We start from the raw sequence: 15,431 nt of genomic DNA on the forward strand, positions 1-15,431 counted from the left end.
TGATCATTTGAGTCAATTTGAAATGGAGGCTTTTAAACACGAAAAAAAAAAAAAAGAGAGACTCCCAGTGTTTCTTTCCCTTGTAGCTGCTGCCAGAGCAATCAAAGACCGAGAACTAGATCATATGTACAGCAGGGAGACAAGAAAAATGGTCTAAATTGACTCTTGGGACCGTCCTAAATGTGTCCTGGACTAAGAATGCAACACGGATTTGGAAGGTTAGCAGTTCTACTTAATTTCAGTTATGAAAGTTAAGGATGGAAGGATCTGCATTGCAGGTAATAACTGCAATAATAATGGGAGACAATTATGGGGAGGAAAATGGGGCATGGGGTGGGGAGCCGCGATAATCGAATGAAGGCCAGGGTAATATCGAGGAATTACATGCGGCGCCCAGCCTCTCCTTCAGTATCAATCAAGCGATCAAGAATCTCCCAGCGCAGCTAAATTAAAGTAAAGACGGTGTCACATACAGTTTTCACTTTGGGAAATTAACATGACTACCTGACACTGCGTGGGCTCACTCGAGCTGACAGCCTATAGATAGGGAATCCAGTGGCTCTTTATAAAAAAGCAGCTTTGGTATGCTGATATTTGACATATTATTCTGGGGCCTGGGCGATGGCTTAAAGCTCGCAGAATGCATATTAGTTTGATTGTCTGAGTCGGGGAGATTACCCGGGGTAATCTCTCTTAGGGAAGGCAGCTGCTTCCTGTCTGAGCACTATTGCTTTCTCTCCCCAAATGATGTGTGCGGAATCTGCTGATTCCAGAACTTCCCGTCAGTCTTATTCCGTCGGTGAAGCCGTTCACGGTTTTTTAAACACTGTTTTTTTTAAAAAAAAGGCTCTGTTGCGGTTGGAAAATAAGCAAAAAACAAAAAAAACCTATAGGTGTGCTTGGAGCGATTTGCTTGTGCAACTCAAAGAGCAAAATGTTATGCAATTACGCAATTACAAGTGTGCTTTCAGGGGTACGGTATTTTTAGGTTTACTGTGTTGCCGTGCGGCGCCCTGTGTGCCGGCTGCAGCAGGTAGTTGTCAGTCTAGTCTTGGTTTTTTACTGCGGAAGGGACTTCAACTCCTAGGGGACGATGTCTTTGTGGCTCAACCAGGAACAGAGGGTCCCTTTCTGTTTCGAGCCCAAAGCGATGTGGCTGGCGTTAGCTGCCTTCCAATAGTTGTTGAACTAGACTGAATAGGCCTTTCCTACTGTTTTGTTGGTCTAATTGTCCTTTCTGTGTTGAGGGGAAAAAAAAACATCAGTCCAGAATCACTTTTTGTGCTTTTGCATTTGCCCAAAGCCTTCTTACACAAGCTCTCTTCCTGGAAGTCACTACACCCGGAAAATGAGCTTTGGCCTCTGACTCGGACATTTCACACTAATCTGCAGTGAGTTCTTGTTTCCCGAGGTATGCAGCTGAAAACAATATCAATGATCCAAAAAAAATAAAGTTTCTGGAAACGTAGTTATCAGGATGTTATTTGGCCGTCACTCAACTGACATCTTGTACTACATTTTATACTGGACTATTGCAAGTCTGCCGTTCAGGTAACGCTGATTAACAAGCCTGGCGACAAGGTGCAAGTTATCTCCTCAAAGCTTATGGGTGCGACATGCATCTAGTGTCAAGGTCATTTTACCGAGGGGCCACTGTACCAAGAACCAAGCCAGCAGATACAGGCATATGTAAAAAAAAAAAATAATAATAAAAAAAATTATCAACTTTCAGTATAGTTGTTGTGAAATAAATAAAGCAGCTGCTGAATGTGAATCACAAAAAGCTTGATACAAAGTGTATAATTAATAGCAATTTAACACGGAGGAGAGAAACAAACCTGATTAGATAGGCTAAAATAAAGTGAACGTAATACAATGCTTTTATTTCAAACAATATGTTCATTAAGTCCACAGAGAGCCTATATTCCTAACCATCTAATTTTAGTTTGTTTAGTCTCATATCTCGAACTCAAAGCTACATTTAAATTTAAAACTCCAACAGCATCATTTAACAAAGGAAATTCTGTTTAAAAAATGTCAGAATAAATTAGGCCATCCCTCTTTCCATTCATTGTTCATGCCAGTTCAGTTCCCGCAACAGCTTCGGGGAGTTAAAAAAAGGGTAATTTCCACAACTGTCTATCCAAAACAACATTAGGCCGATCCAATTATATTACATCTCCGTCCACTGCCAGATTCCCATATTGAAAAAGCCAGTGTTGCACAGTCATCCTGCAGACCCTCAGACACACAACTTGCTTCATTCACTACATCTGGCAAGAAGACACATTCAATTCGCCACTGCCGACACGATCGTAATTAGGCTAAGCACTCGTAAGCTGAGGCTAATGCATCCCTTCACAATCACTGCCCTCTTCTAAATATAGGTGGTTCTGGAAAGGAAAAAAAAAGACTATAATTAAAGAAATCTGCTCGTATAAACTGAACCTTTAGCAGTAAGTATGCAAAACAGGTATCATGTGCATTTGTGGAGAAGTCACCGCAAGCCAAGAAACCTGAACACAGCTATGGGCAGCAATCGACACCCAGAAGCATTGCTTTTGTATTTTAGACCCACCACATGACCAGCGCGCCGTCTTTTGAGCGCTACAGAATGCATCCCAGTGGGATACCATGGCAACAGTCAGAAGCTGGGATTGATCTGGCCTGCCTGCCTTGCAGCATACTGCACAGCGAACGTTTGTGAAGTAACTCAAAACCGGTTAGCGGGCGGCTGCTCTGCGTGCGCGCCAGAGCGAGAGACGAAAGTGTGCGTTAAGCAAATATAGCGGATAAACGGATCGATACGACAATCGGGGCGGTAATGAAAATGTAGCGTGTGCCGTGCGAGACACGTCACATAGACATGGAAGGCTCTAATCAGCATCACTACATTTAGCTGCTAGCCAGTCAGTAAAAAAAAATGCATAATAAAATATGCTTCGACATTTCAAAGTCATGTGACCTCAATGGCTGACAGTGGTCATTCAGTCATTACCTCATCCGTCTTTGACTTATGCAGCTTGCAGATTGGTAGTCCTGAGCTACGCACACCTTGTGCCGACCGCACTTCACCTTCTGGCAGGGATCCTTGGCGGGATCCAGAGCTGGAATACAAAGAGGTGGGAGCTGAGCTGAATGTAGCTCAGCTATAGAGCGATTCTTTCAGTGCGTGGTGATGCCCGTTTTCTGGGGAGTCAGCTAACTCAAGCTAAAAAAAAATTAAAGCTGGTAGCTTCACATACTTTTTCACTGCTGAGATTATGCTTCTTATAAGCAATAACACCATGCATTTCCTACGGAAATCAACATCAGTCTGAACGATAAAGAAAAAAAAAAAATAGTGCTAAGCTAATCGATTTATAAAGTGGTGAGTGAATGACAATGCCCTTTTTTCGGGAACTCGTCTCGCAAAACTGATTTGAATTCCAATGTCATTAAATGACATGGAAGACTACTCTGAAGCCTAATGACACTTTCGGTTCCTGGAAGCAAAGTCCTCCCTAATGGAATTACGTCCCACAAAACACTAAGCAGATCGCAGATGTTAAATAGGTTGTCAAAGCCCATGTTCAAGGCTGATGCCTATCACCACGGTTAAAGTGACCTTTGTCCTTAAGGGCTTTCTGCAAAGCCCGGACTGGATTTAAGAGATTATCCTCTTCTGTGACTGCCCTATAATTTCATTTTGCCCTCATAGTCATAACAATGAGTGCATGTTTCCAGCAAGTCAATGACAAAAGGCTATGGCAGATTAAGGTAGATTCTGTAAATGTAGAACCAACACTTTCCAACACTTCTGTCAGAGCAGTGTAAACAGAGGACTGTCATGAACCAGGTCACTCCTTAAGTCAACACCGTAGTCTCTTAAATGAAAATATATTTAAATGTATCAATCTGGAAATTTGCATCTAGATTTGTCTTGCAGTTGCTGGCTTTGCTCTGCAATAGCTAAACAAAGCAACTCAATCACTGCTCTTCAGCAACTTCAAGGTGAAACCGGCGTCATTGTTCATTGTGTTTTGTTACGAGGGTGGGGAGGGGAGGATGGATTAACTGGATTAACGAATGACCAAAGATGGTTTTTCCCCCCCCTCTCATGCTCAACTGTAAATATGCTAGGATAAAATAGTTAACATCCATTTTAATGTGTCTCCCTCCACATGCTAATATTTTTATAAGTACATATCTACATAAGCTAGCAAACTGACAAAAAAGAAATAGTAAATCACACCTTGATCGAATGGTTTGCCAGGGTTCCATGTTCCAGGTTCCTGTAATCACAAAAGTTACACAGAATTACTAAGCAGACACACGTTGAACTAAACATTATTTTAAAAAAGGAAAATCACTAGTAAATGGATGAGTATGGGTACAAACCTCTACTTCCTGAAAAGGTAGGCAGCGGTAAAAAAAACAAAAAACAAAAAGAGAAGGACATCAGATATTAAAACAATTAAACAACTGCTGCAGTGACTATGCTTTACCCGAGATGGTCACGTGTAATAATGATGTCGTGCACTGGCAGGTATGTCAGCTGAGGTTACGAAAAGCAGAAAACAGAGCGCATGTCAGAGCAAGTGAAGATGCCATATGCCCACAACTGGGTATTTAAAATATATCTACAGTATAAGGGGGAATGAATATAACTTTATGGCTGCTTGATTTTTCATGAACTGTGGCTGTCAAAAATGCTAATCTGCTGCCCATTCGGCGTTATAATAATTAATACTGACAGCTAATATGTTTTTACTTCTGGTGGAGAGAAGTCCTGCGGAGCAGCCTGTCACTGCCTTTGTTCCCCGAATCCTCAGAGGAGAGTCACGTTACAGTTCTCCATATGGCTGGGAGCGCGGATGCGGAGCGTCCGCATCGCAGAAATCCATCTCGCCGCAGATAGCCGTTCGGCTTCGGCGGCCACGCGCCTTGCCTGCTCGCAGCGAAAATTCACCTAACGGCTTTAAAGCAGGGAGCTGGCAGGGCGGGCGAAAAGAACATTTCCAGATATCCTCGTCACTGCCGTGACTTATTCTTAGAATAGCAATTAATCCATAGCTGCAAAAAAAGGACTATAAAAATAGACAAGACGGCAAATACTTTAAGGTTATTCTTAGCTCTATGAGAAAACATATGTTTTGTAAAAGCCGAGCGAAAGATGCAAAGTAAAGCTGCAAAGTGAAATGGGGACAAAACACGATCCTACTGAAAACGTCCACAGGACAGAAAGCAGACTTTGGCTCATTGGTCCATCACACGCCGAATAACATAGACAGAGCTGCCTTTTACAACCAATCAAATCCAACCTTATAAAACGCTATTTGTGTCTTTAAATCTATTCACAAACCTAAGAGGCTCTAAGTGGAATAGGAAAGAGCGTAATTGCCGCCTGCAGTTTGGTATAGTTTGCTAAGGTAATAATAAATGACCTATATATTGCCATCTGCACGTCTGAGGACTACGCAACAGGAAACAGGATACCTTTGGAACGTTTGTATCTGTAGCAGTACTGATAACCAATAAGAAAGCAAGATGCAGTAAATATAGGTTAATTGAATAAGTGGACATCATTATTTAGCCTCATAAATCCTCACTTATTTCAAAGGTCAAAGTAATACATTTTGAGTTTAAGGATTTAAATCTTAATGATGACAGGTTATGTTTTAGTCAAATAAATGAATATTATGATAGTGAACACAAGAACAATTCAGTACAATGTACATCACTAACTAGGTTCTGTATTCTGTAACTTGCCACATGTATTGGCAAAAAAAAAACTAACTACGGCAACAAATTCTATGTGACTGCTAATAATAGGGGGGCAGGTTCAACATTTTGCCTTTAAATGACTTTAAATAGGCTTAAAGGGGAGTTCCACTCCAAAGTAATATGGAGTCAATTTGGTTCATTGCCAGATGATGACCTACATTTCCAAATTAAATTGTATTACATGTCCCTCTGAGATCTGATTCTTTTACCCTATGACATCACAAGGTGACATTTATGAAATTTGTTAAATTTACAAACTTGTCAAGGTTTCCGGGTGTCCATTTTGATGCAATTCCCCCCCCCATGAATCGATTAATCAATCTCTGAGCTCTTCTTTCGTCAATTTGTTAACTATTCTAAGCCAGATCTTCCATACAAAAATACAAAAAACCTGCATTAATGATGGAAAACTGGGAACTGACAGAAAAGACCACCTACTTGTGCTGGTCTTTTTGCCAAGAGGAAAAAACATAAAAAAGATAGACAAATAAATTAGGCTGCAGAATTATGGTGGAATCCACCTTTAGCCGGTTATTATCATCTTCTATAATACAGTCTATAGAGTTCACTGCAATTTACCTATAATAAGGTCATTTTTTTAGTGGCTGACAGATTCTGTAAAAGGTCTCTATAGTTCCATTTGCAGACATTAAGGTGAGAAGAATATTTTCATACATATCATTCCATTGACTTAAGAATAAACCCAGTCTTGCATCTGCTATCTTAATTTTATTTAACCCAGCGCTGGGGAAAATGCTTTTTTTAAGCAGGCACTGCACATGCGCGCCGTCTAGAATTAAGGATGCGATGAATATTTAAATGGAGGTCAACTGATTATTGGAAGAAAAAAAAAATACCCAGTTGACACCATAACCCTGCACTGAATAAGCACCCATGGAAGATAGATTGCTGGATGAGTGTCCAATCGAATGCAGTTTAAATGAAACAATCGGGATTTCCGATAAATGATCGACATGACAATATCACAGTAAATCGCGCAAACTGGACTGAGCTAGATCTGCTCTAGACAGTGTGCATTTCTTCTGCAAAAGAAATGCACGGATAAATTACCATACTAGAATGACTGTGCGAGATAGTACTCACCCATATGTCAAGAATGGCGTGTCAATATTGCAACTGTCACACTGCACACTAAGTACAGAATAAAAAATCTATTACTGCCTCATCTGGCTGTAATTGAAGGCATGAATCAGAGAGACACATACCATACCAGGGGGCTCCATTATTTTCATTGCCCTCTTGACAGCGACACGTCTACCCTTCGGATTTCGCCAGTGACCTCATTGTGACTGCTCTGCGAGGGTCGTTCTCCTGTCTGCTCCCGATTCAGGCCTCGTTTTTGCCCCGGGTTCTCATGCATCAAAGGGCCATGTTTTTTTTTTTTTTTTTTTTTTTTTTTTTAAGATGAATCAGGCTTATTAGACGTGCATCTGAAGGCTGACGATGACCCGCCCCCCCCCCCCCCCCCCCCAGCACCACGTCCCCCTGCCTTTTTAAAATTCCCCCGAAAACACGAGCGGATTTGCTTCCAGGTCTGTCGCGGAGCATCTGTCCCATTAGTCCGCATCACTCGAGGCCTGTTTAAAGAATTACAGGAAGCAGGAGACGTGCCTAAGCAGGTGCCAGATATGGGCCCCAAACAGCTAGCTGGCTAAAAGCTAATAATGAGTCATAATGGCGGCAAGCAGCAACCAATCAAAGTGGCACACAGAAATCATTCGCTTTTTAATGGCCAGCAAATCCTTTTGTCTCTGCCTCCTATGCAGCTTCAGTCAACGGCATTCCTCAGTCATCTTTTCCAGTTATCAACCTATACATGCTGTAGATACAACATTACTTGCTGTGTGGATCACACTGAACAAGTAGCAGACATCTGACTTTAAAATGTCTTATTATACATTATATATTATACAGTTTCCTCCTGATGTCTGATGCTGGAGGTTGTCTGACTCATGCTCTCAATTACATCTAATTAGCAGGCTGTACTGCAAGACCTAAACTGCCAATCAGCAGTAAGTCACAGGGCTGCCAACCAATGAGGAGGGTTTGATCAATCATATTTACTGTTCCCTCTCATGACAATAAAAATAGCCGTCCAGGTCTGACTAAACTGAATCGGGGACATCTGTGCCTGAATACAGATGGCTATATCCTATATAAACCTTCTCTTATCGCACATCATGACTGCTTCAGTCAGCTCCTTATGATTTAATGTTAGCCGTTATGGCATGCAGCTATCAATGTCAGTTTTACGACTCCCGATTCACGTGTAATGTGAAGATCGGTCTTCTCTCAGTGGAAGACACGATTTTCATACAAGACCAGCGTTTGGCTCTTATAAATCATTCCGACAGTCCAGCTACTTTATAATCCTGCATTTCTGCAAATAATAATGACTTCACTGATATAGTGAGAGAGTCTAAATATAGGTCACATGGGGTAAAAATTACAAGAGATTCAGCAGTATTACTGCATTCTTTGTGATGATGATGTAGCCTCGGTAAAGCGGATTTTATTGCAGAGCAAAACAAGTATGCTAACAATCTGCTTTGGGACAATGTGCTCTTTTGACATTCACGTGTATCTAGGATGGCAGAATGAGATCGATAATGGTTTAGAAGTATTCTGCAGTATGGTAAGACCATCCAAAAATAAACCATTCTGACCGGGGCCAGACTTCGCATAACTGGCACTGCAAGTTACTCTAATTAGGCTGTGTGTTCCTAGTTACACATGGCGATCTCTGCCCGGAATTTTTTTAAAAAGTGCTGCACACTTGGGCCTCATGCACGGCTTCTGTCGCAGTTTATGCGCTGCTGCTTTATATAATGGGACAGCAGGTGCTCCTGTACCAAGAAGAGGTTGCACTATTATACTTAAAAGGATATTTTGGGTTATTCACCTGAATCGCCTCAGTAAAAAGTATCTAGATACATAACTGGGAAAAGAAAAACACAGCGAAGCTAAGCTGCACAAGTCATTTAGAGCTACAACGACTCCTATTCATCCATCTTAAAAAAGTTTATCTAGTGGGAGGCTGAAGAACATTCCTGGCAACACAAGGCGCAAAGCAGGGGTCACCTTGAATGAGATGTCAGTTCATTTCAAAGCACATATATGTACACTCACATTTTATGGGTAAATCGAGAGAGACCGATTAACCTTACTGCATGCCTTTGAGCTGTTGAAGGAATGCAGAGTTCCTGGAGGAACATGGGGAGAACATGCAGAGTTTGATGGCCCAGACTTGGAGGTGATGAGATTAACTGCCGAGCCACTATAGACTGTGCACTGTGCTCTTTACTTTGGGTGAAGGGAGAAGGCGATTCCTTCTTCTCGGGGAGAAATCACCACGGATACTCCTCGCGGCGAAACGTTGACGATATCGACGTCATTCCTCCATAGTGCCCAGCCAGTTCGCGAAAGCAGTGCTGCTGTATGCAGATGACTTCTGTATCGCTGCCCAGTCCTACCCTGGATAGCTCCAGGTTGAAAAATGGCTGTTATTTTTGGGCACGCTTACCTATTTTTACTACTTTAGGAATTACTGCGCTGTGCGCCCAAGTAAAATCTATGGGCAACCTCAGCAGCTCGAAGTGTCTCTAACTCGTGTCTCCCTCAGTGACCATTTACCTCGTCTACAGAGATATTTGCGTTAAGGTGCCGCTGCTTCGTAAGAAGCTCAATACTGTTTAACTGTGTTTTTATCCCATAATCGGCTTTCTTGAATCTTGCCAACATCGCATTTTAAATATGTGAGAATACCCTTGTGCCTTGGGTCAGTATTTCACAAAACACCACACAAGCTTGATCTGAAATTTGAATTGTCAACTTGATTTCCTGATTTCCCTAAATATAATAAGTACACTTATACGTGGATATCATTTGTACTACTATTACTATGATCATAAGTATTATTATTATTATTATTATTATGCTTTAAACTGAACATAAATAGTATACCGACGAGTATATGATCTAATTTTAAATCTGAGGAATCTAACGATTTTTGTACAAAGCAGTAAATCATCAAATACGTACATTTTTGATATACGTTACAAATTATAACATCCAGGGGGATAAAAAAAACCCTGCTTTACAGCATAGGGTGCCACCTTTGTTCTTTCAGCGGTTGAAACAAATGAAAGAGATAAAAAAGAAACGACTCTCTCCGAGGGCCAAGCTAACCTCAAACTTTGATTTGCTGATAGACTGCATGCAAATTCCACTGGCTCTTCCCACGAAACACGTCCGCTCTAAGGCTTCGTAACAAGAGATGCAAAAATTTTTTTTTTAAAAATCCACCTGAATTTCCATCCTGGAATATTCCAAATCTGCAACGTCAAATGGTCACCAGTGCTGTAATAAATATAAGTAAGAAGTCAACTGAAGCTTATCGGGACGTGCGCCGCCAAGCATCGGCCATTACGATAACGTAATTACGGAAAACGCTGATTGGTTTCATCCTGTGTTGTAAAAGAGCTATGTATTTGTTCTAGCTGAATCCCTTGGGGATATTCAGCCTGCTATAAGGGGGAGAGAAAAAAAAACTATGGCAGAACAGAGAAAATGATGAAATACATCATCTCTTACTAAAGCGAGCTCAGTTGTGTACACTACATTAGGTAATGAGGTACTGTCAGTGGCGAAATATAATTCTGCACTGTGATGGCGTCATGATAAAAACGAGATGATAATGTAGGTGTACCAGAGCTCAGTATTTACCTAAAAGAATTACAATGTTTTGTAAAGAGCACTTAGAGTTTTTATTTTATTTTTTGTTGTGCAAAACTTATATTAAACTTTCCAGACTGAAGACTGGGTCCCCTGATGTAAAAAAATGCCTGAAGCGCCATACCTTCTCCACATCATTCCTGCTTTATGATGCTTAATAGCTTGGGACAGCAACATGCGGGTAGGAGTGCTGTTCAGGAAGCCGAGGCCTGAGGGCCCCGGGTCGCATTTAACCAGATCCCCGGCAAATGCCACCGCAATCCACTAGGTCACTCCCACTCAAGGCCCACGAGAAAAACACATATTAAGCGTTTTGTATTACGCACAATACAAACATTCAGAATCCCATAAATCGCACTCCACGCCCTTTAAAAGGACATGCATAGTTTTAGCCTAATAATAGAATCGTTCCTGGTTTCGTGCCCCCGTGCTGTCATCTGTGTCACAGTAAGAACCAGTTCCATCTCTTTCTTAATGGTGCGTCATCTTAATTTGCCGACTGTGAGCTCATGAGCACTTTGCTACATCCATCCATTTATCAACCGACCACTTATCCGGAGCCAGGTCATAGTAAGCCTGGGGCTCATCCCATGAAGGAGGCACAAGGTGGGAGAAGACCTTAGAGGGACTGGCAGGTTACCTGCTATAATTCCCGTTGGTTCTGAAAGCACGTCCTACCGGTGATATTATTCCTGGTCCCTTTGCAGGAGTGCTCCGATTTGTTCGGCACTATCCAGGAAGCCACATCTGCCTTGCATGTGCAACGTAAACGGGACAACACGTCACCACCGGTGCTGAAAACAGGCTGGCTGCAGAACGGCAGGCTGACCTACAGACTCAGGTAGGCCACACGCTAGCTGGTGTTTCTTTTTATTTTCTTTTTGCCTCGAGACGTCAGCACAGAGAAAGTGAAACACAGGGACACAGGGAAAGCACTCTGGCCCCAGTCGGCGTCATCGGTCAGCATCCTCGTTTGGCTGCTCAGAAGGACTAAAACAGAACCGTCCGTTTCTCCACTGCTCTTCTGCGATGACGCCATGCGGGGAGAAATTCGCACCAGTTATCCGAGGACATGCATTCTCTAACCATCAGCGGGCTGCGATCAGAGAACACCTGTTATAAAAGGGCTCTCTCAGAAAAAGCAGTCGGGGAGAGGGAAAAAAAGGATAATAAATAAAATTGCATTTTCATTATTATTTAAATCAAACAATTTGTATTCTATGTAAGCAGTATCTGCAGTATTTTCAAAATATACATACGGCTGAATGACAAATGTATACGAAATTACAGCCAAGCTCAGAAATAGTGAAATATCAATGCCAGTATGAAATAAGCACTGGCAAATACCCCTGGACACGGTGCAGGCTGGCAGAGTGCTGGGATTTGTAAATCAGCTCTGCAGATTTGATTCCTATTGACAGCCTTCAGTCGGCCTTGATTAAAATTAAAACTTGGGGGATGACAATTGTTAAATTGTTTAATAAAAAGGGCATGTATATAGAACTGCCCAGAAAGTATCTCTAATTGACGTTATAAAGAGCGTGGCTGAATCGCACAATGAAAACGTGAAAACTGATCATCGATTCATCCGCCGCCGCCCCTCTCAGACTGCTCCTGCCGTCTTTATTCCGCGCCTTATGGACTAATTGGCACCACCACGCGCCAGTGTTACTTTGTGCCGTCCTGTTAATACGCACACACACAGCACACAAACAGCCCTGTTATTTTCAGAAGACCCATCAAAACAACGAAGATGACAATGATGACTTTCGTTCCACGGAATTATCCAGGGATACGCCGTGTCTTCACTTTCATTCCACTTCTAAACGATGTTTCTCTCGGCATGATCACTCAGTAGGTAGCACTGTAGGTTTGCCCTGTGATGGACTGATACTCCATATGGACACTGCCTTGTGTTCTATTCTGCCTGGGATACACTCCAGCCCCCCTGCCCCCCCCCCAAAAAATATGGTCAGAAGATGAATGGGTGGATGTATTAATGGTGTTATATACAGAGGTAGAAATCATTTAACAAACAAGCCCCCAGTGATCATGACATATTCCCACATGGTTCCAACGAATCCTACTGTAACGCATTGATATAGCAAACCGCTCAAAATGCAGGCTACTTTATACGCGCAGGCTGTTAACAAATCCACAAGAAGATCCTGAATAAAACTAGTGAATGACACCTCAGTTATTAGACGTTCTTAAATTTTGGTTTCGTGCTCCCCGTTTTGCAGATGAATACTTGAGTAATCTTAGTCACCGGTTGGGTGGAAGTCCCTGGATGTTAGAGGTTAGCATTGGGCTAATGACAAACCCCCTACAGAACATCAAAACAGCTGATGAAAGGCGGCAGGGAGTTGGACAGATGCTGTACACAGCTGTCATAGGAACCGTGAGGTATTGATGGGTGTAGACTTGAGGGATGTCTGTAAACGGCTCTCTCTGAAACATCCCTTCTGAATGGACCACTACTAACTGCAGAAAATGACCATCTATCCATTTGCAGGGCTCAGCATTAGGAGTGGAACAATTCATTGATTCTAGTGGATATATCAATTGTTAAGGCCACAACACCTTTCAGTCAACTCAATTAACGAATATCTATCAATATACTGTTATAAAACATGACGATACACCAAAATGCAGCCTAAAACCTCTCACACAAAGCAGTCTAGAGACACCTTAGAAGAGAGATCGATACGTACGTTACGATACGTTTTATCTAGCTTAGCGCACCTACTGTATATGCCTAGGTTTTTAGAGTAAGCTATACTATCCAGAAACATTTTATTGTTGCTAAAGTACAAATGTAAGAGAGAATGCTTCCTGTGCAGACATTATCTGAGAGACACGTTTAGTTTTTTCAACATATACGATCGTTAAAATGAAAAATTAAACATTTATTAGTTCTTTTCGAATTCCAAACAATTCCACTAAAATCAGATTATGTTTCACTGAACTGGAAATACTGATCATATAATCACTGAATCGAATCGTATCGCAGTGACACTTCAAATATTGCCGGATACTGAATCACAGCATTGCAAAATCAAAATCGAATCATGGCAAAGTTTACGATTTGCACCCATATTCAGCACTTGGGTTCATATCCAATGTCAATTTTGAGTTGGATCTCACAGCCACGAGAAGTTCAGCTGATTACGGTCTATTACCGTGTGTGATGTTGATGTGTGCTTGTGTATAAATGCTATGCAATAAACTGGCTTTCAATGATACTCTCAACTACCACTTCATTCCTGCAACCCTCAACTAGACAGACACAAAAAAAACCACGAAAGGACTAAGAGAATGATAGTGGAATATTCCGACAATAGAGTGGCATTTTAAATATTACTCAAGATAAGCATTAAGGCATTGAATCCATCCTTCGCTGGCTTTCCACTGCTGATTTCTCAGATACATTTTTCATCTGGTCGGCAGTTTATCATACACATCATACAGACTTGACTATTATTCAGCAGTTGTAGTGATAAAAATGAAGAAGAAAAAAAAATTCTGTTTCTGCCAGAAAACAATGTCAAGCTGTTGATGAATCTGACAAGACTACCCATCCTGTGCATCAGTTTGTATCAAGAATACAATGCAAAGAACCTCAAGGATTTCCAGTCTCCGTTTAAAGTAGAAATCTGTCTTTGAGCATAATACAATATCAACTGTATTCGAATTACTCTTATTTTTGACAAATTTGCAGCCATCAATGTCACTACAAGAAAAAAAAATACAAGCCATTTTGGCAACAGACAAATTCTTCATTGTTGACTGTGGCTGCATTATAATAAAAACTCATGGCCGACAATAAATTCCACAGCCAGTATCCACGTTCTGAGAGTCGAGGCCATGCCTTTGGATACCAGCTATCAGGTCATAAAAAAAAAAAAAAAAAACACTAAATCTGTTCTGGCAATATCTGGACCAACTAGGGTAAACGTCACAGTGATACAGTCTCCTGACATTTACAAAGGCAACTCAAACACAACCCTACATAATTAATGTGTTTTTTTTAGTACTGCCCCCCCGCAAGGTTGCGGGTGGTGAATTCAGAAGGCATTGTTATTTTAAGAAACTTGAAATGACACCAGTCGAACCAGTTCTTTAAAAGCAATGTTCTTGCATTCATGACATTATAAATTGGTGCGTTCTGAATTAAGTTTCACTTTCTTAAAAAAAAGAATTAAAAAAAAAAAAAAAAAAACATAAAACTTTCAGCTTATTTGTGTTTTTAAGTCTGCAGGCAGCTCTTTTTCCAAACAGAAGCACGGCTCCGTAAGTTTCGCCCATGGAGAAAAACAACTTTGGGTACCATTAGCAAACCTGAAAAAAAGTTGAAGGAAACTACTTTAAGTAGCAGACGGTTATTATCAGATACACATGCCATGCGAAGGGAATGACATTTTACAGCAATCAAGTACATTCGGTTAGGCCATTCCTACCAGAAACAGCAATTATCCTGCGGCACTATGAAGTAAAAAGAACAAAAGCCCTTTTTATGTAGACCTATAACTATCAACTAGTTAAATCCAAGAAATCGGTTACAACTGAGACAAAGAATAACTAGAACATAAAACATTTAAACGAGGCGTGACTATGCAACCTTTTGATGGATTAGCATCTCGTTCAGGGTGTAGTCCTGCCTGGTACAGACAGTATTGAGGTAGCCGGAAGGAGGATGCTTGGATGACTAAGAAGAACTTTTTCACTCTGCAATGTAAATTGTGCTCCATCAAATGTCAGCTCTAAATATTGTTTTTTTTTTTATCATGACAAACAACTAAAAAAGTCTTTGAATGCTATACTACTTTAGTCATTCTCTAAATATTATTATTGTGTAAAACAGATTAGTTTGAAGATTGTCAACAGTGCCATCGAAACAAATGACTAGC

At 41.2% G+C, this 15,431-nt stretch overlaps 1 protein-coding gene across 1 annotated transcript in view; it reads right to left on the minus strand.

Moving 5' to 3' along the window:
* The window catches only part of spock3 (SPARC (osteonectin), cwcv and kazal like domains proteoglycan 3), a 31,860-nt gene that overhangs the window by 13,650 nt on the left and 2,779 nt on the right, over nucleotides 1-15,431 (minus strand). The window contains exons 3-4 of the mRNA XM_048995759.1: nucleotides 4,235-4,274; nucleotides 2,999-3,107 (exon numbers count right to left, since the gene is read on the minus strand). Of these exons, the coding sequence (XP_048851716.1) occupies nucleotides 2,999-3,107; nucleotides 4,235-4,274 (149 nt within the window). The remainder of the gene's footprint in view (nucleotides 1-2,998; nucleotides 3,108-4,234; nucleotides 4,275-15,431) is intronic.

Source organism: Brienomyrus brachyistius, chromosome 25, assembly GCF_023856365.1.
Source record: "Brienomyrus brachyistius isolate T26 chromosome 25, BBRACH_0.4, whole genome shotgun sequence".
NCBI lineage: Eukaryota > Metazoa > Chordata > Actinopteri > Osteoglossiformes > Mormyridae > Brienomyrus > Brienomyrus brachyistius.